This window comes from Heteronotia binoei, chromosome 8 (genome assembly GCF_032191835.1).
Source record: "Heteronotia binoei isolate CCM8104 ecotype False Entrance Well chromosome 8, APGP_CSIRO_Hbin_v1, whole genome shotgun sequence".
In the NCBI taxonomy this organism is placed as follows: domain Eukaryota; kingdom Metazoa; phylum Chordata; class Lepidosauria; order Squamata; family Gekkonidae; genus Heteronotia; species Heteronotia binoei.
In genome coordinates, this window is record NC_083230.1 from 84,112,665 (window position 1) to 84,139,453 (window position 26,789).

Genomic DNA, 26,789 nt, shown 5'->3' on the forward strand with positions numbered 1-26,789 from the left:
GTTGCTGTGGGGCCAGATCGTTTAGTGTCTGTTGTCATTATTCTTAGGTAGCAAATGCCTGGTGGAAGAGCACTGTTTTACAAGCCCTGCAGAACTGTGCAAGCTGTCGCAGGGCTGTAACCTCCTCTGGAAGCTCATTCCACCAGCATGGAACTACAACAGAAAAGGCCCTGGCTCTGGTCGTCTTGAGTCTGGCCTCTTTGAGGTCGGGGATCGAAAGCAGGTTTTGCGACCCTGACTAAAGTACCCTCTGGAGAACGTGGGGAAAGGCTGTCCCGATGGTATGCAGGTCCCTGGCCACATAGGGCTTTAAAAGTGATAACCAGCACCTTGAAACGAATCCAGAAAGCAATAGAAAACCAGTGCAGGCTTCACAGGGCCAGATGTGGGTGGGGGGGAGCAGAGGGGGTGGCTTGCCCCCGGCACCACTTAGGAGGGGGTGCCAAATTGGGTGCTCCCCAGGGGATGGGTGGAGCAAGCCAGCAGCCCCCACCTCTCTCTCTTGTGGAGAGGCAGCTAAAGCAGCCCAGCACCCCTCAATCTGCCTCCCTCCCCAACTGGCCAGCAGGAGTCTTTAAATGGGTTGGGAGGGAGATCAGTTCTTTTAATCGCTTCTCTGCAAGGCAGAGATGCGGTGAAAAACAGCCCCTTTGCCTGTGATCTGCCTTCCATTCTGAGCTACCAGTGCCTCTCCTCCTCCTTCCACCCTTCCCTGCAGAAGCCTCCTCCTCTCTCTTCCCGCCCCTCTTCTCTAGGTCCCTCCTACTTTGGTGGTCCGCCTTGCCACTCTCTCCCAGCTGCTGCTGCTGTCTTCTTCCCACTCGTCTCCCCTATGCCTGGTTCCCTTCTCATTTGGCTGCCTTGCTGCTGCTTTCTCACCGCCCACAGGGAACACAAGCAGCCTGCCTCACAGAAGCTGTGGAGCAATGCTGGGGCACAGTGGAGGCATGCTGCATTGGGCCAGCAAAATCACTGCAAAGATTCCTGCGTTGGGAGATTGCTTCCCCACCTGCCTTGGTAATTAGCAGGCTGCATCTGTCAGTAGCAGAGGACAGATTTTTTTTATGTATAAACAAATTTATTAGTAACATATGGTAGCAGAATTATATCTACAACTTATAAAGAGCTTAAAATAAAATAAAAAAAAATCATTCTACCCCATATCTTACTTTCCTCCCACCCCTCCCTCCGTTACTTGACCCCCGCCAGTGTTATTTTTTTAAAAAAACAAATATTAAGGTACCCTTAACTATAAAAATCTTAATCATCAAAAATTGTCCAATGTCCTTTTATTTTCCACTCTTTCTCTACGTATCTTCTGAATTTCTTCCACTCCGCATTAAAAAGTTCTAAATCATAATCTCTTAGTTTTCTTGTTAATTTGTCCATTTCACTCCATGACATAACTTTTGTAATCCAGTCCCATTTTTCTGGTATTTTTTCTTGCTTCCATAACTGCACATACAATGTCCTAGCAGCTGAGAGCAAGTACCATATTAAAGTTCTATCTTCTTTTGGAAATTTTTCCATTTGTAATCCCAGCAGAAAAGTCTCTGCCTCTTTGTTGAATTCATATCCCAGAATCTTAGAGATCTCTTGCTGAATCATCTGCCAAAACATTTTGGCCCTTTCACAAGTCCACCACATGGTAGAAAGAACCTTCATGCTTTTTACATTTCCAACACCTATCTGGCATCTTATTGTTCATCTTTGCTAATTTTTTTGGAGTCATATACCATCTATACATCATCTTAAAACAGTTTTCTTTAATACTATGACATGTTGCGAGTTTCATAGAGTTCTTCCACAAATACTCCCAAGATTCCATCTTTATTTCTTTATTTACATTAATTGCCCATTTTATCATTTGAGATTTCACTACTTCATCTTCTGTAGACCATTGTAAAAGTAATTTGTATACTTTTGAGATTAATTTCTCATTGTCTCCAAGCAGAACTCTTTCCATTTCTGTTTGTTTTTTCCTTATTCCTTCGGCTTTAATATCATTCTCCATCAAGCTTTTTATTTGTTGCATAAAATGCAACAAATAAAAAGGACGGATTTTTTTTAAAGTCCCCTTCCGCTCTATCAAGTGCAAATGAGGGGGGGGGCAACAACTTCCCGCGGTGGGAAGACAGTGGCGGCTGCGGGGAGGCAGCGGGAAGGCGACGGTGAGGAGGTGGAAGGCAATGGGAAGACAGCTGCGGGGAGGTAGTGGAAGGCGGCAGGAAGACAGTGGCGGCTGTGGGGAGGTGATGGAAGGCAGCGGAAGGTGGTGGGAAGACAGTGGCGGCTGGGGGGAGGCAGCGGGAAGACAGCGGCAGCTGTGGTGAGGTGGCAGGAAGACAATGGCAACTGCGGGGAGGTGGCGGGAAGGCAGTGGTGGCTGCGGGGAGATGGCAGAAGTTGGCGGGAAGACAGCGGCGGCTGCGGAGAGACTGAGGCGGCAGGAAGGCAGTGGCGGCTGTGGGGAGGAGGCGGCCGTGGCTATCTCACTGGTCTTTCCAGTAATCCTGACTTTATTTTCTGCTATTCCCTTTGCGAGGTTCTGCTTTAGATCTCTGTACTGCTTTAGCCATTCCAGACAGTTCAGCAGAAGCAATATAGACTTCATCAAGGCTAGCCCCGCCTGTCAGCCAACTCTAATCAATGCTTCACATGAACACAGACATGAAACTGCCTTATATAAATGAAGGAAAAATATAAGGGGCACCATTTTTTACTTTTGCCCCTCCTCAAAAAATGTGTAGATCCAACCCTGCACTTTCAGCACAGGTTGAATATGCTTCCGTAAAGGAAACCCCATTAACAACCTGGCTGCAGCATTCTACACTAATTGAAGCTTCCATGTTTGGGATAAGGGCAGCCCCATGTAGAGGGCATTACAGTAATCCAGTCTCAAGGTGACTGCAGCATGGATCACTGTCGCCAAGTCGCACTGGAGAAAGGGAACCAACTGCCTTATCAGCCGAAGGTGATAGGGGAGTGGTCTTGCACTGGCTGCTACCTGGGCCTCCATTGTTAGAGAGGGATCCAGGAGCACCCCTAGGCTTTTAACCTTTGCTGCCAGCGTAAATGGCGCTCCATTGAAGGTTGGTAGAGAGACCTCTGGTCCTGGACCACGGCAACTTAGATACAGGACCTCTGTCTTCATTGGATTCAGTTTCGATTGACTCAGCCAAAGCCATCCAGTCACGGTTTGTAAGGCTGTGGACAGATCTTCCAGGGTGGAGTCGAACTGGCCACTCATCAACAGATAGAGCTAGGTATCTGCTTACTGATGGCATCCCAGCCCAAACCTCTGAGCAAGGGGGCACATGGAGATGTTAAATAACATTGGGGAGAGGACTGCTTCCTGTGGCACACCACATATAAGTGCGTGCCTCCGAGATAGTTCCTCCCCTATCATTACCCTCTGTCCCCACCCCTGGAAAAGAGAGGAGAGCCATTGTAAAGCCAACCCCCAACCCCTTTATCCCAGCATTGGCAAGGCAGTGGGTCTGTAACTGATGGCTGACCATGTCGAACACAGCTGACAGGTCCAATAGCATCAGTACCACTGAACCGCCTCTATTCAGATGCCTCTGGAGGTCATCTGTGAAAGCTACCACAACTGTCTCTGTCCCATGACCCAGACAAAAGTCGGATTGGAAAGGACTTAGCATGGAAGCGTCATCCAGAATGCTCTGTAGCTGCACTGCTACCACCCTTTCAATGATCTTGCCAAAAAAAGGCAGGTTTGACGCCGACCGATAGTTTGCCAATACAGCTGGGACAAGTGATGGTTTCTTTAGAAGGGGGAGGACCACTGCCTCCTTTAGAGGCTGGGGGAAGGTTCCTTCAAGTAGGGACCTGTTGACAATTTCCCTCAGAGGAGCTATTACTGTTTTGTTCTCTTTGTATTTGTGGTTCACAAACTGGGAGAATAAGATGGCCTAGAAAATATTACGCCTGTTGTGATAACATTATAGATAAATAAAAGCAACAAAATGTGAAACCCATTTTAATATTTTTACTTAATTATATTTAATCTTTTTTGTCCTCAAGGTATTCAAACTTACTTTGTGAACCTTTTGGGAACACTGATATATTCTGATGAAGTTGATTTTTAATGGAGGGCAGTCACCATATACATGGTTCTAGGTTTCTTTTGTTTTTTTCTGCAGCTGCTCTCCAGAGCCCTTTCAACAGCCTAATTAAATATGTCAATTTTGGATTTATTAGTTGTAGAGTCATGGCACTGTCAAACTTACATTAAGCCCAACCTGCCACAAGATAAGAACAATCCACTCCTCAGCCATTTCTCACTGGTCAATTTATGCAGCTCCCCTTTTCTTGTGCCAAAAGCAGCGAGATTTCACTGTAATAAAGTGGCTGCAAAGCCCCAGCACCTTTATAATTTCTCAGAATAAGCAAAGAATAAATGTTTAGGAGGGCATTTTTATAAATGAATTAGAACTGCAGCATAATAGAGCAGCTCAAAAGTGATTTTCTAAAGGATGTGATTGTAGTTGATTGCAATGCTTACTTCCCTCTTTTTGTTGCAGTGTTTTCTGCCTTACCTTGTAATATACTTTCTGCCTTAGACAGTTCTCCAGTTTTATAATCCTAGTCCTGCTGCATTGTTTATTGGATGTTTTATGTTGCCAGATTGAATTGCTTCTCATATTTTATAATCCCTCAGGAGCCTCCCTGAGACAGGTGGGCTATAAATAAATATATTGACAGGATTTAATTTAAAAAATGATGGAATGACTGCAGGTGGAGATAGATCATGCCTTTGAGTTATGGTAACATGACTCAAGACAATGTGGGGATTTAATAAATCCAGATTAACAGCCCTATTGGCAAAAAATATTTCTCTTTGCTTTGGAAGGTGCCACAATGGCTTCTGGAGAAAGGACCACACCTCCTGTGGCAAAAGGCACTGGATTCTGGCATGCTCCCATTGTAACTGAATACAGCAAAGAAACACAGGAGTTATTAAAAGGTAATTTAAAGGGGAAAACAGTTATGAACAAGAATGAGCACCCTTGATCAGCAGTTGTGCATCCTGTTTTCATTTGCTCATGGACCTCATCTAAGTGTCAGTTTGAATGTATTTCCTTGCACTTGTGCTCTCTGTTGCTCATGGAAGTCATTGGGATTTCTCACATAAGGGTTTTAAAATATATCTTTTGTGTTTTAGTGATGATGCAAGAATCCAAACTAACAAACTTCCAACAACGTTATCTTAGAAACTGTATGGAACGTGAGTCATCCTTTTCTTTTTGTAGTGCAATAGAGCTTTTGGTTATTATTTCCCAGAATCCTAAATCTGATTCAGCTGCATTCACATCACATGACCCATCTTCAAAGAAACAAAGAAACAAATCATCATCTTGGAAAGGGGGAACATATAATGGGCTCAAAAGGTCAAAAAGGATAAGTCACAGATGGTGATTTCTTAATAGACTCAAGTGCAGCTCTCCCTGTAAACTCATAAGCAAGACTGCCTTGTCTTTCTAATCATTGCTGAATAGAATCTTCTTCAGTATATACTATAAAATAATGTGCGTGGTGGGGAGGTTTTTTTTTTTTAAGTTAAGCCCCGGAATAAAAAAAACATTGTTCAAGCAAGAAGATTCCTTGTTAGATACCCTGTTCCATTGTGTCATCTACTGAGAAGTTGCAGCTTGAACACTGGCCTATTGAAGAACATAAGGCTGCACCAGTAGGTCAGAGAAAAGAGGAGCAAGGTGCAAGCAGTTTTATTAGATCTTCTAGACCCCTATGCATTTTGCTATATACCTTGTCAGGGGATCTTACATAGAAACTTATCTGACTCCCACTTTGAACAACTGCAGTCATTGAGTTTAAGAAGAGAGCCAGAGCAATTTCTATGTAAGATCCCCTGATGAAGGATACAGTGAAATGTGTGGGGAGCTAGAAGATCTAATAGAGCTGCTCATCCTGCACCATTGAAGAAGGAAACAACAGCAGCCAGAACATTTGGAGGGCTGTGGAGGAGGAATGAATCCACTGCAGCTGATTTACTTTATTATTTTAACCAGGTTAAAAAAATGCTTTATTTTAAATCACCTTAGATGTCATAGTGGCTGAAAGGTGATCTATAAATACAACAATTAAACAACTGTTGAACTTCCACCAGGCTACATAGCTCTTTGGTTCAAATCGGAGCCCTGCTGTCCTTTATAGCGGGTCCAGGTTCTTTCTAAAAACACTGTCAGGTTCAAGTTCAGTTCCTTTATCACTAAGTACAAACTTTGCCTTCCTGATCTTCTTTCCTTTTTTAGGTGGTGATTCACTGCCTCTCCACTGCAACCCAACATCCAGCAAAGAGCCACAACTTCCAAAGCCTGTTTCTTCACCCCCAAAAGTTTTCTTGTCAATCAGTCCGTTTGGCAGACCTCATCTCCGCCCTGCTCAAGCCTGCCAGGCAGGTGATGCCTATACCCGAGAGAGATTCAGGCCACGAGCCACTCGTAAGTGACCATACTTGCAATCGATAATTTCACAGTAGGCTGGTTTGGAAAGAGGAGTTAGGGAGGTAAATGATACTTAGCATTTACATGGCACTGTAAAGTAGTCTAAGCTCATACATATTCAGTAATTGTTATAGCTGTCATATACGATGATTTTATATTCCTATTTTACCTTGTCTAAGGCCACCACTGAGTTCATGACTGAGGCAAGATTTGAGCTGGGAACTCCCCTGCTTGTGCAGTTTGCCGCTGCACTGTACTAGTTCAGTTTTCATCCCCAGGGGTGGCCAATGGTAACTCTCCAGATGTTTTTTGCCTACAGCTCCCATCAGCCCCAGCCATTGGCCATTCTGGCTGGGGCTGATGGGAGTTGTAGGCAAAAAAATCTGGAGAGCTACTGTTGGCCACCCTTGTTCATCCCTATATATTTGAAACCTCCAGTTAGTCAGGGCTCAGTTGAAATTTTTAGAGGAGCTTACTGAAATCTTCTACATGTTAATTTCTCCTCTTAACCTCTGCAAGCTTAAAGCAGCCTATCACCAAATTCCCCTTCATCTTTGCTACCCATTTCTTTGCCCAGCCAAACTTTTCTGTGTTTAGGTTCTTGCATAAATATGGATGATTGTTTTTGTATCAGAAGTTTTACCCCAAATATTTGCACTTTTCAGAGCAATGTGTGCAATGCTGTCAGCACTTCTCCATCACATTTCAGTTATCATTTTCCTTTGGTGTTCACAGGAGACCTGGAAAAGGAGAAGGAAAGGCTCCAAAATATTTTAGCAACAGGAAAGGATAAAGTGGAAGGAGAGCCCCGGAAGAAGCCAGTTAAAGTGGAAGAGGTGGTACCGGAGCCTGACCGGTTTGAAGAATGTATGTAATCAAATGGGCTAAAAGCAGTGGCTTGATTTTGTGGACTGGGGAGATAAAGAGGGAGGCAGCTGTCCCCTCCTGGGGCATTGGAACTAGTCAGACAAAAGAAGATGATGATGATATTGGATTTATATCCCGCCCTCCACTCCGAAGAGTCTCAGAACGGCTCAATCTCCTTTACCTTCCTCCCCCACAACAGACACCCTGTGAGGTGGGTGGGGCTGGAGAGGGCTCTCACAGCAGCTGCCCTTTCAAGGACAACCTTTGCCAGAGCTATGGCTGACCCAAGGCCATGCTAGCAGGTGCAAGTGGAGGAGTGGGGAATCAAACCCGGTTCTCCCAGATAAGAGTCCGCACACTTAACCACTACACCAAACTGGCTCTCCAAAAGAGATAGGTGTATCATCAGGTTCAGTGAAAGCTTTGATATAGAGACTTGGCTGTATTTTGCCCACCCCGTATGAACAGACTCTGAGAATTATTGCCTGATGGGAGCCGCATCAAAGGTTCTTTTGCACTGGTCATCAAATGATTTCATGTACCTCATTTCTGAATCAAATTATTTCATGTATATTTTAATTTCCACATGAAACCTGCTTCAGCTTGTAGTATAGACTGCTCCCCATGCTGATTCCACAAAACTGGACATAGGACTACAGGAGATGGACAAAGGAGGGGCACAGCGGGCATTGCATGGGGTGGCTTCCCATCTGGGCATTTACAGAGCAGAGCTGATCTTCTGTAAGGCTTGTCCAGCTATACAGGCAGCCAGCAGTGGTGGCACCAACTTAAGGAAGGCATGCCTGCCAAGGTGGAAGCAGCACTGAGAGATAGGCTCTTGTGCTGCTTCCAGCCTTGGCACTGCCCTGTACATACCTCAGTACCTCATCAGATGTTAGAGGGCTTTCAGGCATCCTCAGGCTTGGATCTCATGCAAGATTTCCACATATGAAAGGATGATTTTTTTCAGATTCCCACCCCCCTCCCACACACACACTCTTCAGACCTTTTGACTCCCACCCTCCATATTGTCCCTGGGAGTCCTCTTTCCCAAGAGCTGCACTTCAGGAGGCATTTTGGGCTGCAGCAGGGAGGGAGGGAGGCAGACAGGAATCTCTTCTGTCTGTAGAAATTATCAGTGGATTAAAGCCTCAGTTTAGACACACTGGCCACCTGTACAGAAGCAAACTAAACAAGTTTCCCCCTCTGGAGCGATGGCTGTTTTTCATGTTTAAAAACTATATAGATAATTAATACAGTTTGAGACACAAGTGGAAATTGTGATGACTCAGTGTTGAGGCAATAGTGTTTCTGCCTTCTGATTCCTCATTCCATGTAGCCATCTTTTTGCTCCCTACTCAGTGGTGAATGAAGTTGAAGATCGGAAGCAGTTTCTGGAAGAAATGGAGGCTCTGGGGCAGGGCAAGTTGTATCAAGGGATCATACTCACTGAAATATCACAGGTATTTGGGCTTTTCTAATTCAGGAATTTTAGCATATACAGTATTGAACATTACTAGTCCAGCTTTGTAATGGGTCAAAGCTTAGGCAGGAGTGTGTGTGTAAGACAGGAAAATCCTTTTTCAAATTAGCGCTAGCTTGGAAAAAGCAAGTCCAGCTGTTTACTTCTGCATGTTGATATAAGAAGAACCCTGCTGAATCAGACCAGTAGTTCATCTAGTTCAGCATCCTGTCTTACACAGTGGCCAGCCCATTCCTCTGGACAGCCAACAACAGAAATATTGCCTCCTGGCTCTGAGATTCAGAGGATTAGTGCCTCTGAATGTGAAGGTTCCCCTCAGTCACCATGACTAGACTAGTATGTAAGCAATGTGACTCCTGCTTTGTTCTACTGCTTCATACCAACACGGCTGCACACCTGGATCTATGTACATGACTAGTAGCCATTGATAGATTTATCCTCCAGGAATATATCTAATCCCTTTTTAAAGATGTTTATTCCTGTGGCCATTACTACATCCTCTGGCAGCAAATCCCACATTTGAATCACTTTCTTGATGGAACGTTCTGTCATAAGATACCAGGGCCCTGCAAGAACGTCTACAGTTTTGCATGGCCTGTAAGGCAGAGATGTTCTGCCAAGCTTTTGCATAAGGGCAACAATGGTTGCTTTGCTTGTACCTCCCTCCTCTATCCCTTTTAGGGGCCCCCCAGGCTCTGATGTAACATTCAGTAACCTGTTTAACAGCACTTTAATAAGATGCCATTGGGGTTTGTTTTAGTTTAAATAGTTTTATGGGTCCATCTGTCTGTATTTTTTACTCTGTTGTACATTGCCTAAAGCCCAGCAACAGCCTGGATGGGGCGATTCATTAAATGATGTAATATTTCCTTTTACCCATACTGAACCTTCTGTGCATCAACTTCATTGGATGCCCTCAGGTTCTAATATTTTGATAGAGAAACATTTCTCTTTGTCAACTCTTTTAATCCCATGCATCATTTTATAAACCTCTATCATGAGCCCTCCCCTTAATTGTCTCTTTTCTAAACTTAAACATCTCAGATTCTTCACCCTTTCCACTTGGGGAGGGTACTGTAACCCCATAAACATCTTGGTTGCCTTGCTCTGTTTTTTTCCAGCTCTGCAATGTCATTTTTGAGATACAGTGACCGGAACTGCACACAGTATTCCAAATGAGGCAGCACCATAGATCTATATGGGGCCAATACAATATCAGAATTTTTATTCTCAATCCCTTTCGTAATAATCCCTAACACAGAGTTTCCTTTTTCACACTGTAGCGTACTGAGTTGGCACTTTCATTGAGCTATTCACTACAACCCCAAGGTCTTTTTTTTGTCCCAATGTGCATCACCATATACTTACCAACAGTGAACTTAATTCGCCACATTTTCACCCACTCGCCCAGTTTGTGAAGGTTCTCTTGGAGCTCTTCAGTCAACCTTGATTTTTACCATCCTGAATAGTTATGTGTCCTCTGCAAACTTGGCTACTACACTACTCGCCCCTAGTTCCAGATCATTTAGAAATGAATTAAATAGTACTGGCCCCAATACTGATCCTTTTGGACTCCACGGCTCATTTCCCTCCATTGCAAGAAATGCCCATTGATTCCTGTGTTTTGCTTCCTGTCATGTAACCCGTTTTTAATCCATAAGAGAACCCATCCTCTTTATCCCATGACTGCTAAGTTTACTCCGGAGTTTTTGGTGAGATACCTTGTCAAAGCCTTTTGAAAGTCCTGATATATAATGTCTACCTGGTCACTGTTGTCTATATATTGAGAGATTTTTTTAAAAAAGTATTCTCATTACCACCACCTTTTGTTTTATTTGCAGAAGCTACGGGAGATGGAAATCATTGATAATCAGAGAAGTGCAGAAATGAGAGAGGCGGTAGCTAAAGCCTTTAATATAGGCAACAAGCCTGATCCTGAAAGCAGAGATCAAGAATAGTTCTTTCCTACTCCAGAATGTGACAATTGCTTCTTTTTGCTATCACAGGGCTAGGCCTCCACAGAAGACAGCATCAGGAATGTTGGTGGTGCCATCTGAGACCTTTGGCACAAGACAGTTACAAAAGAGTTTGTACTGCTAAGTTGTTTTGCACGGAAACAAGAGGATCAGGATCACACCACTCGTAGCTTTCAACAGTAGCAAGTGGGTTTCTGACTGAAATTAGTTAAGGGCATAAAGATACTTTCCCTCTAAGCTGACTAGCAAGGGCTGAAAGAAAATTAGTGGTGTCTGCTGCATCAGAGGGAGACTTCACCGATTTACACATGATGCAGACTCAAGCAAAAGAACTCACCTGCAGGGCTTTGCACTCAGTGTAACTTTTCCACATTTGAAGGCCCAGTTTAAATGAGATGCTGCTGAACTACAAAGCCCTGCAAGCAATATCTTGTGTCTCAGCCTGTATCACATTGAACCCTTACCTCAGAGGGCTTCATGCAATATTAGTCTTATTTCTGATTTCATAGCTGCCTCAGTAAGACTGCATGCACAAAGGAATGTCATGCCCAAACTACAACAGAAAAAGGCAGCTATCTTTGTTTAAACATATGTCAGTCTCCCACATACACACCCTTTACATCTCAAGCATATGTGTTCCTAGCTGAATTGAAAGCATGTTCAGGCAAGGGCCTTGGGCTACCACACTACATGCCATTTCCCAAAACACTTTTCTTTTCAGCCTGGATAATTTCTGGCATTGAAACTGGCTTGGGAGAAAAAAAGAAACAGAGTGGTCAATCCCATAGAAAGTTACTGCTAAGGGTGGCTGCAACTGCCTGTTTCCCACTGCAGACTTGAGACTCCCCCCTCAGGCTGTTGCACAGGAACAGCATTTGAGGACTCCAGCAGGATGAGGGAAGTCCCACACAGCTGATGAAAATCCCACTCATTAGTAGAGATTTATTGCAGGACCCAAGGCAGAGCATAGAATGAGAAAGTGGGAGGAGAACATTCAGTTTCTCTCATTCATGTGTCCTTTTGCTGTAAGAATCAAACCCTCCAGTGCGCCTGCTTTTAGGTGGGAACAGGAACAGTTCGGCTGCTGCTCCATCCAGTAAGCTTTGGCCCTCAGTTGCTCTACTTTGACTTAGAAAGGAAAAGGGAAACTAGTTTGGAGTATAGAGCTGAAACATCTGTGTCCTCCATTTTCCATTTAAATAGATATTCCTTTTCTGCTGGAAATAAACACTGTAACAAATGCTAAATACAATAGTTTTGTTTAATTTTTGTTCCCTGCATATCAGTGGAGATTGTGGTTAATACACAGCAATAATGTCCGTTAAGGTCAGAGGATTTCAAATGGGAGTAGATCTGGTACCTTTTAATAATATAAGTTTGCTTTGTTTTTACAGAGAAGTTGTGCTTTGGGATCAAAACTGTGGCTGATCTTGCCTTGGAGTGCTGATGTCATCCACTTGTAGGGAATGAGAACATTGCCCCAAGTAGGTCTGATAGCAGTGGGGTTCTTAGGCCCCCTCCCCAACAAATGAAGATCGGTAAAACATTTCCATGTATTTAGATAAGGCAGCACAGCAGTTTGCTCTGGGCTGGTAGTCTGTTAACAAGAACTCAAGACTAACAGCTGACTAGCCAACACCTACAATACTACCAGTGTCTAACTCAGACAAAACAAACATTTTTAATAAATAACTCCCCGATTGAGAGGAGAAGGCAGGAAGCAAGGAGGCAAGACGCCTCTCCTCCCCCAAAAGCATGTGTGTGTGTGTGCATACAACAAAACAAAGCACAAAGGGATGTGGGGGCTTGACATTCAGCTAAGAGAGACCCTTTTGCATACTTAGAAAAAGTATATAAAGACCAATATGGTGAAGGAGCAGCTGAGATGCCTCCAAACTGCGCTAGAGGGTGGTACTAGTGAGCAAGGCAAAAAAGAAACCTCGTTGGCCTTGAGTACAGCTTGACCTCACCCTCCTATGCTCTGGCTGTGGGCAGGGAACGTGTGACCTTTCGCCTGCCTGTCTTGTCCCCTGAGGAACACAGTGGATGAAATTTGTCACAGCATCAAGAAAGAGGGACCTATTTGGACCTGCACCAATCCCTCCATGCTTCACTGAACAGTTTCCCAAGACATCCAGCATTCACAGGACCTCTCCTTCATTGGCAGGGAAGGCTACCAGAAATGGGAACTAGTTAGGTTTTTGGCTGGTTCTATAAGCCCTTGAGACACCTCTCTAGTTTAACAGTTTAAGCTAACAAAAATAATCCTCTCAAAGCCCAAATGTTTCAAGTGACCAAAGCGGGATTTTTGACAAGCTGGTAAAGAGAGAAGGGCTTTCGGTACAGAAGGGGGTGGGGCAAGGTCAATGGAAAGTCTCCCCCCCCCCAGCTCAGAAGAGAAAGGTTCGAGGCACATGTGACTGTCACAGTTGCAGAAGGGAAACAATTAGTGCAAGTTTCCCACCAACACCCAAATGCTGTACTGCTGAGAACCATTAATAATAAAGAACAAACACACAACTGAGGAATTTCGCTTCTCTCCACCCCACCCTGAAGCTGCAGGGACAAGCCACTCTCGCCTCCAGTCTGTCCCTTGGTAATCTTCAGTGCTGATGGGACATGCCATGCCTGCTCCCTTTTACTAGGCAAAGGAGTGTCTTAAGGCTGGAAGTTGATGGCATTCCTCTGGAAAGAGCCATCTTTGGTGGATGGTGAGGCACAGCTTCTAAAAAGGGGCAGGGAGCAGAAGTCTTGTTTGCCAAGTGCCAGCCAGAGTGGATCACTGCAGTCAAAAGGCATGGCATCCTACCAGCTCTGACCTGTTCTAGCTTTTCTCCTTGGGAGATTTGTTTTTGGACTCATGCTTGTTCCCAAGTAGCTTCAACACTTTCATGGGCTTGAATTTTCCTTTCTTCTTGCTCTCAGCCTCTGCCTCCTTGAGAAAGCCTTCTGAAGAAAAGAGATACAAAGTAAACACAGTCTATGGGTAATGTATGTATGACAGCTTTCATGCAGTGTACACACAGAAATGACACATCCAAGCAAGTGCCTGTATATAAAACTGTGCAGAGCAAATTCTAGTTTCTATTACTAAAAAAAGGTAAATTCTGTAACTGAACTACATTAAGTAGATTAAGCAAATGAGCAAAACTTGTATCTTCATGCTTCATACAATTCAGATATTTTTGTAATCAAGAACAGGCACTATTTACAGAATTTGGAATGATGTTTTATTCTCCCCCCCCCCCCCGAGAAGGTGGTATTAAAATGTCCTCTTTTGGGGTTAGAAGGTTAGGAATATTGCTAGTTAGCAGCAATTATCACAGCTTAAATAGTAGGGGCATTTAAAATGAGATTTGTCATAGCAATCGCTTGAAGCAGTCAGTTGGAAAATATGTCCTTTTTGCTTTTAAAAAGATGGTAACCCTATGGATAGTGCCAGCAGAAGTAATAAAAATAACAGCTGATTCTGAAGAAAAAAGAGAAATGTCATACAACCAACTGCTTAAGATTCAAGGAGACAAAACTGAATTAAAAACCTCAGAAGAGTTAAACAACAATTATGACTGGTTTCAAATGCAACAAATTAAAAGTTTGATGGAAAATGACATAAAATCAGAGGGAATTAGACGAGAACAAACAGAACTGGAAAGGGTCCTGTTAGGTGACAATGAAAAATTGATATCAAAAGTATATAAGTTATTATTGAAATGGTCTACAGAAGAAGAAGTAGTAAAGTCTCAAATGGTCAAATGGGCAATTAATGTGAATAGAGAAATACAAATGGAAACATGGGAGCACCTCTGGAAGAACTCAATGAAGATATCAACTTGTCAAAGCATTAAGGAGAACTGTTTTAAAATGATGTATAGGTGGTATATGACTCCGAAAAAATTGGCTAAGATAAGTAAGAAAATGTCGGATAGATGTTGGAAATGTAAAAAACATGAAGGTTCTTTCTTCCATATGTGGTGGACATGTGAAAAAGCGAAAGAATTCTGGAAGATGATACAACAAGAAATCACCAAAATTTTGGGCTATGATTTTAAGAAAATTGCAGAGACGTTTTTACTTGGATTACAATTAGAAAAATACCCAAAAGAAGACAGGACTTTAATTTGGTACCTGTTATCAGCTGCTAGGACTTTGTACGCGCAGCTTTGGAAGCAAGAAAAAATACCAGAGAAATGGGAATGGACCATGAAAGTTTTATCGTGGTGCGAAATGGACAAATTAACCAGAACACTAAGAGACTATGATCTAGAGATATTCAAAAGGGAGTGGAGAAAATTTAAAGGATATATGGAGAAAACTTGGAAAGTAAAGAAATATTGGACAATTTTTTAGTTGTAAGAATACATATATGGAACTTTGTGCAGTCAGAAGTGCCTTTAGTATGGATTTGAACTTATAACCTCGGGGAAGTCAACATTGGAGGGAGGGGGGATGGAAATGTCATATGGGTTAATGTGAAAAAAGAAAAAAAAATTAAGAAATAGAAAAGCTTTGTAACCATATGCTACCAATAAATTGTTTAAAACCAAAAAGATGGTAACCCTAATTTCTGGAAAACTTCAGTATGAGAAGGATTGCCTCTGAATATGTCAAACATAAGTGCTTCACAGGTGGTTGGTCATTGGTGGGTTGCACTCAGACACGTCTCCAACCCTTTTTTGCATGAAGATATCTCAGATTGGAATTTTAACCACATATTCAGGGGTAATTCCAGGGCTGTGTGTATGCCATAATTCCACAACAATACAGTATAAATACAGAAAATTGTCTGGATTGCCAAATTCAGTTTCTTGAGAAGGGGGGGGGGGGTGTCTTTGTAAAGGAAGCTTATTTCTAGCCCTTATGGCTGAAGAAATGCTTGAAAATGCATGGGCAGCACCTGCGAAAAATCTCAAAACATAGAAAGGTTCCCATTGCTCAGGGACAGGGTTTCAGTGCCCTTTCTTGCCCTGTCCCAGGACTATCCAAAGCAGAATCAATCACCCAAAGTAGCAAACACCAGTGTGTCCGTGAAAAAGAATGTGTGGCTTATGTATGGTCTTATGAAGTGGCCAGAGGGACGGGATGGGGAGGCAAATGGGTGGGAGGAGGGGAAGGGCTGGCATCTTTGGCACACTGTGTCCAAGGTTCCCCCTCCTCACATAATCACTTCTGAAGGAAAAGGGTAGTTCAGTCTCCTTTGTCCCCTGAGGTGACTTTTACAGGAGGTTATTCCTAACCAATGTTCGTTATGTTTTGTATGTATTTTAACTCTTTTTAAAAACTGTTTTAATGATGTATGTTTGGGACGATTGCTGATTTTAATGGTTGTATAATGTAATTTTATCATGTATGTTTAAACTGCCTTAGTGGTCCTTACAAGGGCAGAAAGGCAAGATACATATTTGTTAATAAATAAATTTGTTGCTCCTTGCATTGGCTGAACTTCCTCAGTTCCTGTCTCTGACCAGGGCTGGCACCTACATGCTGTTTTTGGGGTAAACAGATAACTGGAGGGTAGAGATGGTACTGCTTTATATGCCGTATTGCCCCACAATCAAGGTGACATTGAAATTAGGAGCTACAGTTTCCTTTCCCACTTTAAAAATTGTTTTCTGGAATCCACTACGGTCATAGTAATTTTCAAGTCTGTTAAAAAGCACTTAGCCAGTCAACAGTCTCCAGAAACAGCATTTTCTCCCATTCTGCTTCTAACTCACCTTTCTTTTTAATCATGGCTTCTAACATTTTATCCTCTTCTTCCTCCCTGAAAAAAAAGGAAAGGAAGACTGAGATTTTTGCCTTAGCAAGAGCAGCCACGTCACATGTTACGTTCACAAGCTACAGAAATGTCTCTTCTCCAAATATGGCACAGCCAATATTCCCTAGCTATTCCATCCAGGTCAAGCATTTTCCCCAGCCCACTTTCACCCAAGGTACTAGCATCAACACCCTTGGACAAAATGTGGACACCCAGAGAAGATTCCACAACCACACTGTGCAGCTGTGCTATGCAATGCTGCAGCCAGCACTGTCTTGCCAATCTGTTACCCAGAAGTAGTCAGAGGGTGTCTGCTGTTTTTCCTCAGGCTACCTTTGTCGGTCCTCATCCAGGCAGTTGATGATGGCATTCCGTTGTTCGATTATGGTGACCAGCTCTTGCATCAGTACCTTCTCCCTCGCCCGGTCCTCATCTGTCCACTCTTTCTCTACCCAACGAAAGAACAAAACCAAGTTATGCAACCAGCTTCATTGGACAAGGTGGTTGGGCTTCTGCTCACATCACACAAAAAGAAGGTGTCTGACCCCACTCTGCCCCTTCTTTAATATTCAAGGTCTTGCAAACACAGTAAGGGCTGCATTCAAGCTCTGGCTTTCTATCCTAGAAGGCAGCATCACAAGTATAAAAAAGATAGTAACATAGCAAGAAAGCCTAGAAATCAAGAAAGCATACATTTCCTGATTTTCTTGTTTGAGACTGAATGTTCATTATATGCCTTGGAAAAATTGCTCAAAGTACATTCCCTCCTCCTTGTTGACTAGGAAATTCTTCTTCCCTCCCCCCTTGTTGACTAGGAAATTCTTCTTCCCTGTATCTTTCCTACAATTTGCGCCTTGAGGGAAAGGGCTGGCCTGGCGGGAGGCTCTTTTCTGCTTGTTAGATTTTGTTCTATTACTATAAACAAAAAGAGCATGCTGAAAAGTTGGCCCTGGGCATACAGCCCTTCACTTTATTCAAGAGTGCTCTCTGCTGGCAATCTGGTAGTTGAAACAGACAAAAAATGTTTTTTTAAAAAAACTCTACAATCTGATCTACAGCTCAGTGGCAGGCACATGCTTTGCATGAAGAACGTCACAAGCTTGATCTCCAGCTGGAAGGATCACTGGCAGTCTGGTCTAGGAAAGATTTCAATTTGAGACCCTGGCCAATGTGGAACGAAACTTTATTGCTCTGGTAGGTGCTTTCCAACCAGGAAAGGAGATGGTGCAGTATATAAGGGGTTCATACTGTTTTAGCCCTACTCACCAAAATAAAATAAATAAATAAGGATGGTGCTGGCTGAACTTAAAGAAACTATTCAAGGCTATCTTAACATAGTAACAGTTTATTCCTAAATACAACATATAATATCAGCTAATACACTTTGGACCAGCAGCCAGGGCTGGCGCTGGTCCTAAGTAAAACAATTACTTCACTTAATACTTATCTAAGTTCCCCAACAACACAGAAAAGTAACAAACACTGAAATAAGCAACTGAAATAAGCAAAGTCATACAAACATAAGATCAAGAATTTCTTGAGGTGCCACAAGTTGCTGTCAGCGAGCAATGAACTCTCTGCTGGCCAGCTCAGAGTGGGACGTCTAACAGAAAATTTGTGCAGTTTTTATAGGCAAAGATCAAACACACCATTCGATTATGACTTAATTACGTTTGGCACCTTTCACAATAAATTCTTTGCAAAGGAGATGTTCCCATCCTCAGATGTTTTGAGATGTCATTGATGTACAAAATGCAGCAGGATAGAGGATTGATTTATACTTCAGGAAAACACTTTGAAAGCCATTGCTGCATCCCATACAGATAACATACACTTCAGGAAGGAACAGGAAGGCTATTCCATTTTATTGCAAGGGCTCTAAGCCGTAAAATGTTATCTTTAGTGTCTGGGGTCTTGATTTCAAAGAGATATATCTGCATACACATCTCATTGATTGTTTTTGTGCTTACTCCCTGGAGGGAGGTATGGTGCTTGGGGTCACATAGGCACAAAAGTCAAGAAACAGGCATAAAGAATTCTGGAATCTTAATACTGACTACAGCACATCTTTTATTTCCCAAAGCACCATTCTAATTAATTTTTTCCACAGCCAACTCTGCCTGTTCAGAGCAGATAATACATGTAGGACCAAATTGTCATAAACCTGTACAAAACTGGACGTAAACAACTGCTAGGGTTCCCAGCTCTGGGTTGGGAAATGCCTAGTGATTTGAGAGGTACAGCTTGGGGAGGGCAGTGTTTGAGGAGGGGAGAGATCTCACTGGGTTATAATGCCATGGAATCTACCTCTCAAAGCAGCCATTTTCTCCAGGGGATTGATCTCCATCATCTGGAGATCAATCACAATATCAAGAGATCTCCTGGCCCTACCTAGAGGTTGGCAAACCTAAGATTGCTTATTAGGGGGCCTACACCTTTTGGTGCTTATATATCTGTGACATTCCCCTGTGCAAGTATGCCTGGGGGAGAGGTGCATTGGAGGGGAGCAGGACAAACAGTGTAATTTCTGTCTCCCATCGTGCATGGAAATGAATGCTCACAGAGTGTGAATTTAAGACAGCTTCTTCTGTTTATATGGAGAGCTGAAAATTTGGGGGTTTTCCACCAGTGGATCTCAAACTACGGAGAATGGCTTGCTTGCCTCCTTCCTCTTGCTGCAGCCCCCAATGCCCCCTGAAATAGTTTCTTAGGGTCCTCTGTCCAAGCCCAGAGATTCTTCTGTAGGTAGAATTTTGTCTACGCCATACATCAAGATCTTTAATTTTGCCTTCAATGATGGATCAGGCCTTAAAAGGCCACAAATACAGGCAACAGAGTTTAGTATTTCTATAGTGGTTTTTAAAGTCTTGAAGCACATTTTATAATTATCATCTTTCAACAACTCTGGAAGATAGCTGTTACTCTCATATTGCAAAGTGGGGCTGAGGCAAAAAAGCTTGTATAAAGCGATCTATTGAGTTTAGGGCAGAGATGAGATGTCAGAATAATTTTGGTTCAAGCTTCTTAGGTGCTACTCTAGCTTGTTCAAAATTCATGTCACTGATATCTCTAGGTTGTTTAAAGAAACTGAAAACACTTGATAAAGAAATGCAAGCGTAGGTTAATCCTTAAAGGTTTCTAAAAAAGTACCCTAGAGAACCAGCTGTCTCAGTGTTCTTGGGAATGAATGAGGCACACTCAGGAGGGGTGGCACAGTCACTTCAAGAAGGCCTGGCTTCCTTCAGCTAGAAAAATGCTTTAAACTACTTCTAAGTGCTACCAAGAAAGCCATTTTTAAGAATCCAGGGAGAGTCTTACCAGGTTTATTGAGAAGGCACCGAAGTTCATACTCAACATCTGCCTGGCGCTGCTCCAAGTTCTGCTGCTTGAAACTAAAAAGAAGAGAAGTGGAGTATTTCAAGCCAGCAGCAAGACTTGGGGGAAGGAGGGAATCTTAATAAGGCAACATAGCATTATTCCAGGAAACATTCTCAACCCTGGGACTTGGATCAGAACAATTTCCACCCATGGAGCATGACTATTCTGCTTTCCTCCCCTGCCCCCCCATAGAGTGGTATTTGGAGAGCCATTTTGGGATGCAGCAGGAGGAGGGAGGCAAGGAATTTGTGCTCTATGGGTTGAAATTGTTCTATCCACAGAAATGCTTCGCTGGATCCAGCAGTAAACTGGATGTGGCTTCAGCCCTCTCAATTCAAACGAAAGGGAGACAGTGTGGGAAAATGTCCAAGAGAACCATAACTATAAAGGCCCTCAGATATCTTCCAAGCTCTTCCACTGTGAAGGTATTTCACAGCCAGGGATGGGGGGAGGATCTAAGCTCCCAGGAAGTCATCCTGGGCTTGCAGGAGGAAAGGCAGGATAAATTAAAGGGGGAAAAACCCACAGAAAGTTCTAAAAAGGAAGAATCCCTCACAATTTCCAATTTGTGTACGACTAGAACTTTTATTAAGTAAAACTTGGTTGCTTTAGTGGCAACAAGGGGTATTACGTGCCACCCACCACATTTCCACTGGGGCTACATATGCCCTTCCACTGTTAGAGAATTCTCTACCTCTGCAGATTCAGCAAAGTCCAAGAGGAACTCCTGTTAGAAAGGTGAAAAGAATCTGCCTGTGAGGACTGGGCTTTGGGTCCCAGGGGTGACATTTGAATGACACTTCCCAGATGAGGAAACTGTTCTGCTGTATTGCTTGCCCCCAAGCCTTCAAGACAAGGCAGGCCACCTGCCAGTTATTCATACTCACATGTAGATGAGCTCAGACTCACGGCGCACCAGCATGTGCTTCTCATGGATGAGTTTGAACCAATCTACCAGCAGGCCATCTTCCGGAGCATCTACAGGGACAGAGAAAGAAAGTTCAGGAGCACTGAAAGGCTGCCTTTACTTCTGGGAAGATGCAGTAAAGACTCTCTTACTGCTACACAGCTCTTGCTTCTGTGCAGACAACAAGACCTAGAAGTGCTCTTTTATTTCATGCATTTCTCCCAATCGCTCACACAAACCCCAGAGGGATATTTACTTGTCTCATCCTTTCCGAGATGCTAATTATCAACCACTTCCACAACCACTGAGGTCCACAGGAAAATCTGACTGAATTAACCAAAAGAAAAAAACACTGCCCCCCCCCCCCCCACAAAATGGCCTGATGAGGACTGAGTATGCACTTGAAGGCACAGAATGCTGAGAGCAGCTGAGCCATCAGTTAAAAGAAAGGGGAGAATTGGGCTCCTCAGACCTTACTTCACTCCCTGAAATGTCCCCTTCTGGGTTCTGTAAGATTTCCAAACCATTCCCATTTCCTGCAATTGCTTGCAGGCTCCCACTACGTAGCCCTACATTCCCCATGCAAATTTGGTAATGTTTATTCAGAAAGCCAGGATTCTAAACTTCAGCAAAGATCCAATTCACCCTGCACCATCTCCCACCTTCCCCATCTGTTGTAAAGTGGCTTTTGCTTTTAGGCTGAGTTATTTCCTGTGCACTTGGCTGCAGCATTCAACACTTGACCTTTGGGCCAATGGAATTATTGTTCTTCAGCACTTCCCCTGCCAGTGAGAGCAAGGCAGACATGCTTTTACTCAAATTGCTTCTCCCTGAAGGTCCCCTGTGCTGGCTATGCTGCCCAGTGGGCAACTGGGAGCCGCTATACACCTCTGCGAGTGCCTTCCATTTGTACAACCATGGACCAAACCCAGACTGGAATGAGGAAAATCTGGCAACACTGAGTGATTCAGTTCTTTGTGAAACAGAGTGACTAGATGAAAGTTAACTCCAGACAAAATCCAGACTAGTCAGGAAGCAATCCCACTTACGCAACTGGCCCTTTCCCTCAGGATAAGCACCAAGATATCTTTCTTAATTTTTAGTCTTTCTCACTGAGATAGACAAACATATTCCCATCTTTCCTTTCAACATTGCATTCTGATTTCCATTGGCTCACTGAGGCTCAAATTAATCTGACCATTTTTAACAAGCCAGGTCTGGGATTCCACCCCCCACCCCTGCAGTATTTGGTACATGTAAAGCACTGCGCAGGGGCAAATACCACCCTGCATCCACTTTTGGTCAGGAAAATGACAGAGGGCACAATCTCATGTTGCAGCCCTGATCCAAATTGTCCCTTGTGGCCCTTGGGAACTTATTTTCCAAGCAGCTGCTGTGTGTCTGAGCAGAATGAGAGCTACATTGAGGGAACCTGAACCAATTTGTTACAAATTGTCCTTTCCAGTTCAAGCCTGAACCCCTCCATGTTGTAGCTGGAGCTTCTTTCCCTCCTAGCAGCAGAGCTTTCATCAAACATCTGCTGCTCCTAGAGGCTACTTACTCTCAGTTACCCCATGTTTCCTCACACATTGTTAATTTCACTATGTTTCATTTGCTCACATTGTAAGTGGGCTCACTACCACAAGGAAGCAGAGTTGACTGGGGCATCGGCAGCCAAGAAGAAGACGGCCCAGCGCAGCAATGGAAGGAAATAGGGTTCCCAGGTTCCTTCTGGCAACCACAGGGGGATGGGAGGGGCTGGAGCAGGAGGGAGGCCCAGGCAATGTATGCAGTTATATGTCTATGTAACTTCTGGCATGTGCTGGAAGTGACATCATAATGCTGTGCTGTTGCAGTGATGCTCTGGTATTCGGGCAAAAACTCCTGGTGACCTTGGGCCAGTCACACACCCTCAGCCTAATTCCCTGACCTACCTCGAGTCCATAGGTCGTGGTAGGGGAACCATGTGCACCCCACAATGAGCTCCACAGACACAAGTAAGTTAAAAACGGACAGATGGACATCCTACCATTCTCCACACTGCGGAGCTTTTTCTCCAACTCAACTCCTCGGTGCTCCAACTCATCCAGTTGCTGCTCAATGCTATCCATCTCGCCATAAATATCCTCCACTGGGACATACTGATCTGACTGAACCTGCCAAAAAAAGGAGTAACAATTATTCTTCCCGTATATAATAAGCCAGTTGTAGCTTCCTCCCACACTGCACCTCTTAGCCAATTGGTAAGGAGTTTTTCTATCGCACCCTAGAATGTGTAAACCTGCCTCAACCATGGCAATTATTTGAGATTTTAAGCAGCATCCCTGACCTAAAGTAGGAGGCTGTTTCTCATCTCCTTCAGCCTCCATTACCTTCCTCTTGATGAGTGGAAAACCATGTCCTGGAGCAGGCGGTCTTGCTGGCTTGGGTCCCTTTGGGGTCTTCTTAACTGAAGGGGAAGTAGCAGGTGATGGCTTCCGGTTGAAGGGATTCTCTTTACACGAAGACTGGAGGGAAAATACACACAAGAATATCAAAGAGGGCCTAGTGCTCCACCCCAACAATCAGTGGGAACTGCCCAATCTATGCAGTGCCTCAGCTCCAGCCTTGTGAGGTGAATCCAGATCCATTGAGAACTAGGAGTAGGATGAATTTGAATGGGGAAATGCAGCAGTGCACAAGAGTTCATGGGACTGGGAATACCCTGAAGGATAATGACCTTTCAAACCTTCAGGAATCAAGAACAAACCAGAAAGCAATTGTTACTGTTCTGAATAGTCTATCCATCCAGATAGATCAAGATGGGTCACTGTGTTAGTCTGTTTGTAGCAGCAGAAAACAGCAAGAGTCCAGCAGCACCTTAAAGACTCACAACATTTGTGGCAAAGCATGAGCTTTTGTGAGTCACTGCTCATTTCTTCAGGAACCTGAAGGTATCTGGAGAAGTGAGGTATCTGAAGAACTGAGCAGTGACTCATGAAACCTCATAGCCTGCCACAAATTTTGTTAGTCTTTAAGGTGCTACTGGACACTTCTCCTTTTCTATTTATCCAGATCATTTTTATCCTGCCCTTCTTTTGAGGAGTTCAGGATGGTGTACACGTTCCTCCCCTCCTCCACCTTAGCTTCACCACAACTCAGTAATGTATGTTGGGCAGTAAGAGAGAGACTGACCCAAAGTCACCCATCAAGCTTTATGACTGAGTTGGGATTTGAACTTGTTCTCTTCACTCTCTTCACTCCTAGTCCAGTGGTTTAACTGCTATGCCACACTGGCTCTAATGTGACTGAAGAGATCCTAGTGGCTCAAGTAGGACACACTGCATGGTCAAACAGGAGGCTTTCCGGGTCCAGTGTAAAAGAGGGAAGAGCATAAAATGAGACTTGAAATACTTTAAGTGCTGGAGGTTGGTAGAAGCATTTTGAAATCCTTGTGCCAACATGCTAAAGATGAAAGTGCAACTGGTGAATGGAAGATCTGAAGAAGAACTTAAGGAGTCTCCCATTCTGGATGTGGCTGCATTCCCCATGAAGGAACAGATCCATAGCCTGAATTGGGCCAGGGCTCTATTGAAGGAGGACGGGTTTGCTATACAAGCTTAATCAAGACCAGTTTTATTCCTGCTGGATGCAAGAAATAGACAAGAAATTACTTAGTCTTGGCCCAGCAAAAGATGATATATTGAATCTCAGAAAAACGAAATCTTTGCTAAACATTCAGAAATGTTTAAAAGATCTAGATCACTTTAGTTCAGTTATAGGAGCTCAGAGAGTATGTACTAACCAGTTTTTTTGGCATTTTTCCATCTAACCATACCAATTTATGTAATTTTTAAAAACTGTTCTTTACCATAGAGCTTTTATGCTTGCATGTTGAAATGTTGCCCCTTCTGCTGTCCTATATGGAAAATACCTCAATCCACCTTATTTGGACAGGCTTTGCAAATGTGACCTGAAAAGGTTGAGTCCTTGCCCCCACATGATACTGGAATGCCTTTATTATAATTTTTATTGAGAGTTATGGATTGCCTCAATTTTAACAAAATTACCTTCTACCTTATCAAAAGATAATATAGTTAATTATCTGTTGGTGGACAGAGATCCAAGGATTATGCTAAACGTAGCCAAGTATTTCTCTACCATATCTTCCTTAAAGAAATAAAGGCTCCTTTTTCATTGCTCAAGATCATTGGATCAAAGGAGCTTGAAAGAAAGGAAAGAAAGATCTGTAGTTTGTGGGTGTTCTTGAAGCCAGATCTACTGCTGGTTAAGCAGGTGGCCTTTCCTTGCAGAAAAGATTTAGCTCCTGTGGTGTAGGCCCCAGTTACATCTAGGTTATATTACTGCAATGCATTCTACTTGGGGCTGCTCTTGAAAAGTGTTCAGAAGCTTCAATTGGTAGAGAATACTGCAATCAGGATTGGAGCTGACTGGAGTGGGTCATAGGGACCATAACTCCAGTCTTGGCCCATCTACACTGGCTTCCAATCAGTTTCTGGAAAGAATTCAAGGTGCTGATCTTTAAAATGCTATATAGTTTGGAACAAGCACACCTGCTGCAGGACCGCCTACTCTCACATACAAACCTACCTGTCCACTAGAGTCACCATCAATGGCCCTGCCATTTGGTGCCCCCGACTTCTGAGATTTTGGTGGGTGGCAATTTGAGAGAGGGCCTTCTAGACTGCGGCACCAAAATTCTGGAACTCCCTCCCCTGGAAGACTCACCTTTCCCCTTCTGTTGCCATCTTCTGCCAGCAGGTAGACTTATTTGTTTCATCTGGGGTTTCTTCAGCAATCCCACCTTCCTGCCCTGTTTTGTTGTTTTTATGTTTCATATATATATATTAGAATGGTTTTAATTACTTTATTGACATGTTTTGGTTGGTTTAAATGAGTTTTAAAATATGTATTTATTTAATCTGTTGGCCACCTTGGTGGCTCTGATGAGGGGTAGAAAGGGCTATACATTTTGTAAAATATGGGGGGGGGAGGTAATCACTCAATATAGCAAATTTTGCCACATAATTTTCATTCTTGGACAGAAGGGGGAGATGAGACTCAGCTGTGAAGTTTGTTAGCACAACCAACATTCTAATTTGATACCTTTCCAAAACTGTAATCAAGGTAGCATGTTTGAGAGGGAGGTGAAATTTATTGTAGAAAAACATCTTATTAGAGTCCTGTATACTATGAGTAAGCTCAGCATCTTCCACAAAGTATAATCTACAATAAAAAGCAAATGACCTTGCTTATTTAACCCTAGCCAGCTTTGCTGTAAACACCATTCCTAATCAGCTGACTGAGGATTTCATTTCCACTGGCAATCACATTGCATAGCAACAGCTTCTGCCTGGAGTATGTTGCTGTAGTAATTCAGGCACATGCAATACACCAGTGGGTGCTGCTAAATGTGAACAGAAGGTATAGTTTGAATTCGTAACTGGAGAGAAGGCTAGAAAGCTGTTACGTACCCAAAGCCCTAGTGAGGTTCTTGACCAGATGCCAGACCCTTTATATTAGGGGTGGCCAATGGTAGCTCTCCAGATGTTTTTTGCCTACAACTCGCATCAGCCCCAGCCATTGGCCATGCTGGCTGGGGCTGATGGGAGTTGTAGGCAAAAAACATCTGGAGAGCTATCATTGGCCACCCTTGCTTTATAAAACCATAATTGCTGCTGGGCTTAATTCCAGGCAGCATCAACAGGATGAAGAAGCATTTCATAGGTCTTTGAAAGGCAGTGGTCCTCCAGTAGGGATCATCAGGTGGGTAGCAGAGCCCCAGCTGCTCAACTGTGAAACCCTTTAGAGCTGCCTTTATTTATTTATTTTTGTTGGCTTTTTGTAATTATTTTTGTTGGCTTTTTGTAATGCAGTGCACATGCATAGAGAGACAGGTCACACCACATGAGGACAGGAGCAGTAGGTCACCAAT

The 26,789-nt window shown here is 43.5% G+C and overlaps 2 protein-coding genes across 3 annotated transcripts in view; one reads left to right on the forward strand and one right to left on the reverse strand.

The window, feature by feature from the left end:
- Positions 1-4,777: 4,777 nt before the first annotated feature.
- C8H22orf23 (chromosome 8 C22orf23 homolog) lies at positions 4,778-12,061 on the forward strand. Its single transcript, XM_060245476.1, has 6 exons — positions 4,778-4,990; positions 5,189-5,251; positions 6,297-6,485; positions 7,224-7,355; positions 8,718-8,818; positions 10,680-12,061. The coding sequence occupies exons 1-6, from the start codon at positions 4,885-4,887 to the stop codon at positions 10,794-10,796; spliced, it is 708 nt and encodes a 235-aa protein (XP_060101459.1). The 5' UTR covers positions 4,778-4,884; the 3' UTR covers positions 10,797-12,061.
- MICALL1 (MICAL like 1) overlaps positions 12,057-26,789 on the reverse strand; it is a 40,098-nt gene continuing 25,365 nt past the window's right edge. For both annotated transcript variants that reach the window (XM_060245473.1, XM_060245474.1), the window contains exons 10-16: positions 23,227-23,361; positions 22,884-23,010; positions 20,835-20,925; positions 19,888-19,961; positions 16,903-17,017; positions 16,529-16,575; positions 12,057-13,760 (exon numbers count right to left, since the gene is read on the reverse strand). In XM_060245473.1, the coding sequence (XP_060101456.1) occupies positions 13,639-13,760; positions 16,529-16,575; positions 16,903-17,017; positions 19,888-19,961; positions 20,835-20,925; positions 22,884-23,010; positions 23,227-23,361 (711 nt within the window). In that variant the 3' untranslated portion in view covers positions 12,057-13,638. The remainder of the gene's footprint in view (positions 13,761-16,528; positions 16,576-16,902; positions 17,018-19,887; positions 19,962-20,834; positions 20,926-22,883; positions 23,011-23,226; positions 23,362-26,789) is intronic.

Bases quoted from the DNA above. Each gene is read 5' to 3' on its own strand.
- C8H22orf23 (XM_060245476.1), top strand. From the start codon at position 4,885: ATGGCTTCTGGAGAAAGGACCACACCTCCTGTGGCAAAAGGCACTGGA. The intron at 5,252-6,296 runs GTGAGTCATCCT...TTCCTTTTTTAG, and splicing joins TCTTAGAAACTGTATGGAAC to GTGGTGATTCACTGCCTCTC. The intron at 6,486-7,223 runs GTAAGTGACCAT...TGGTGTTCACAG, and splicing joins ATTCAGGCCACGAGCCACTC to GAGACCTGGAAAAGGAGAAG.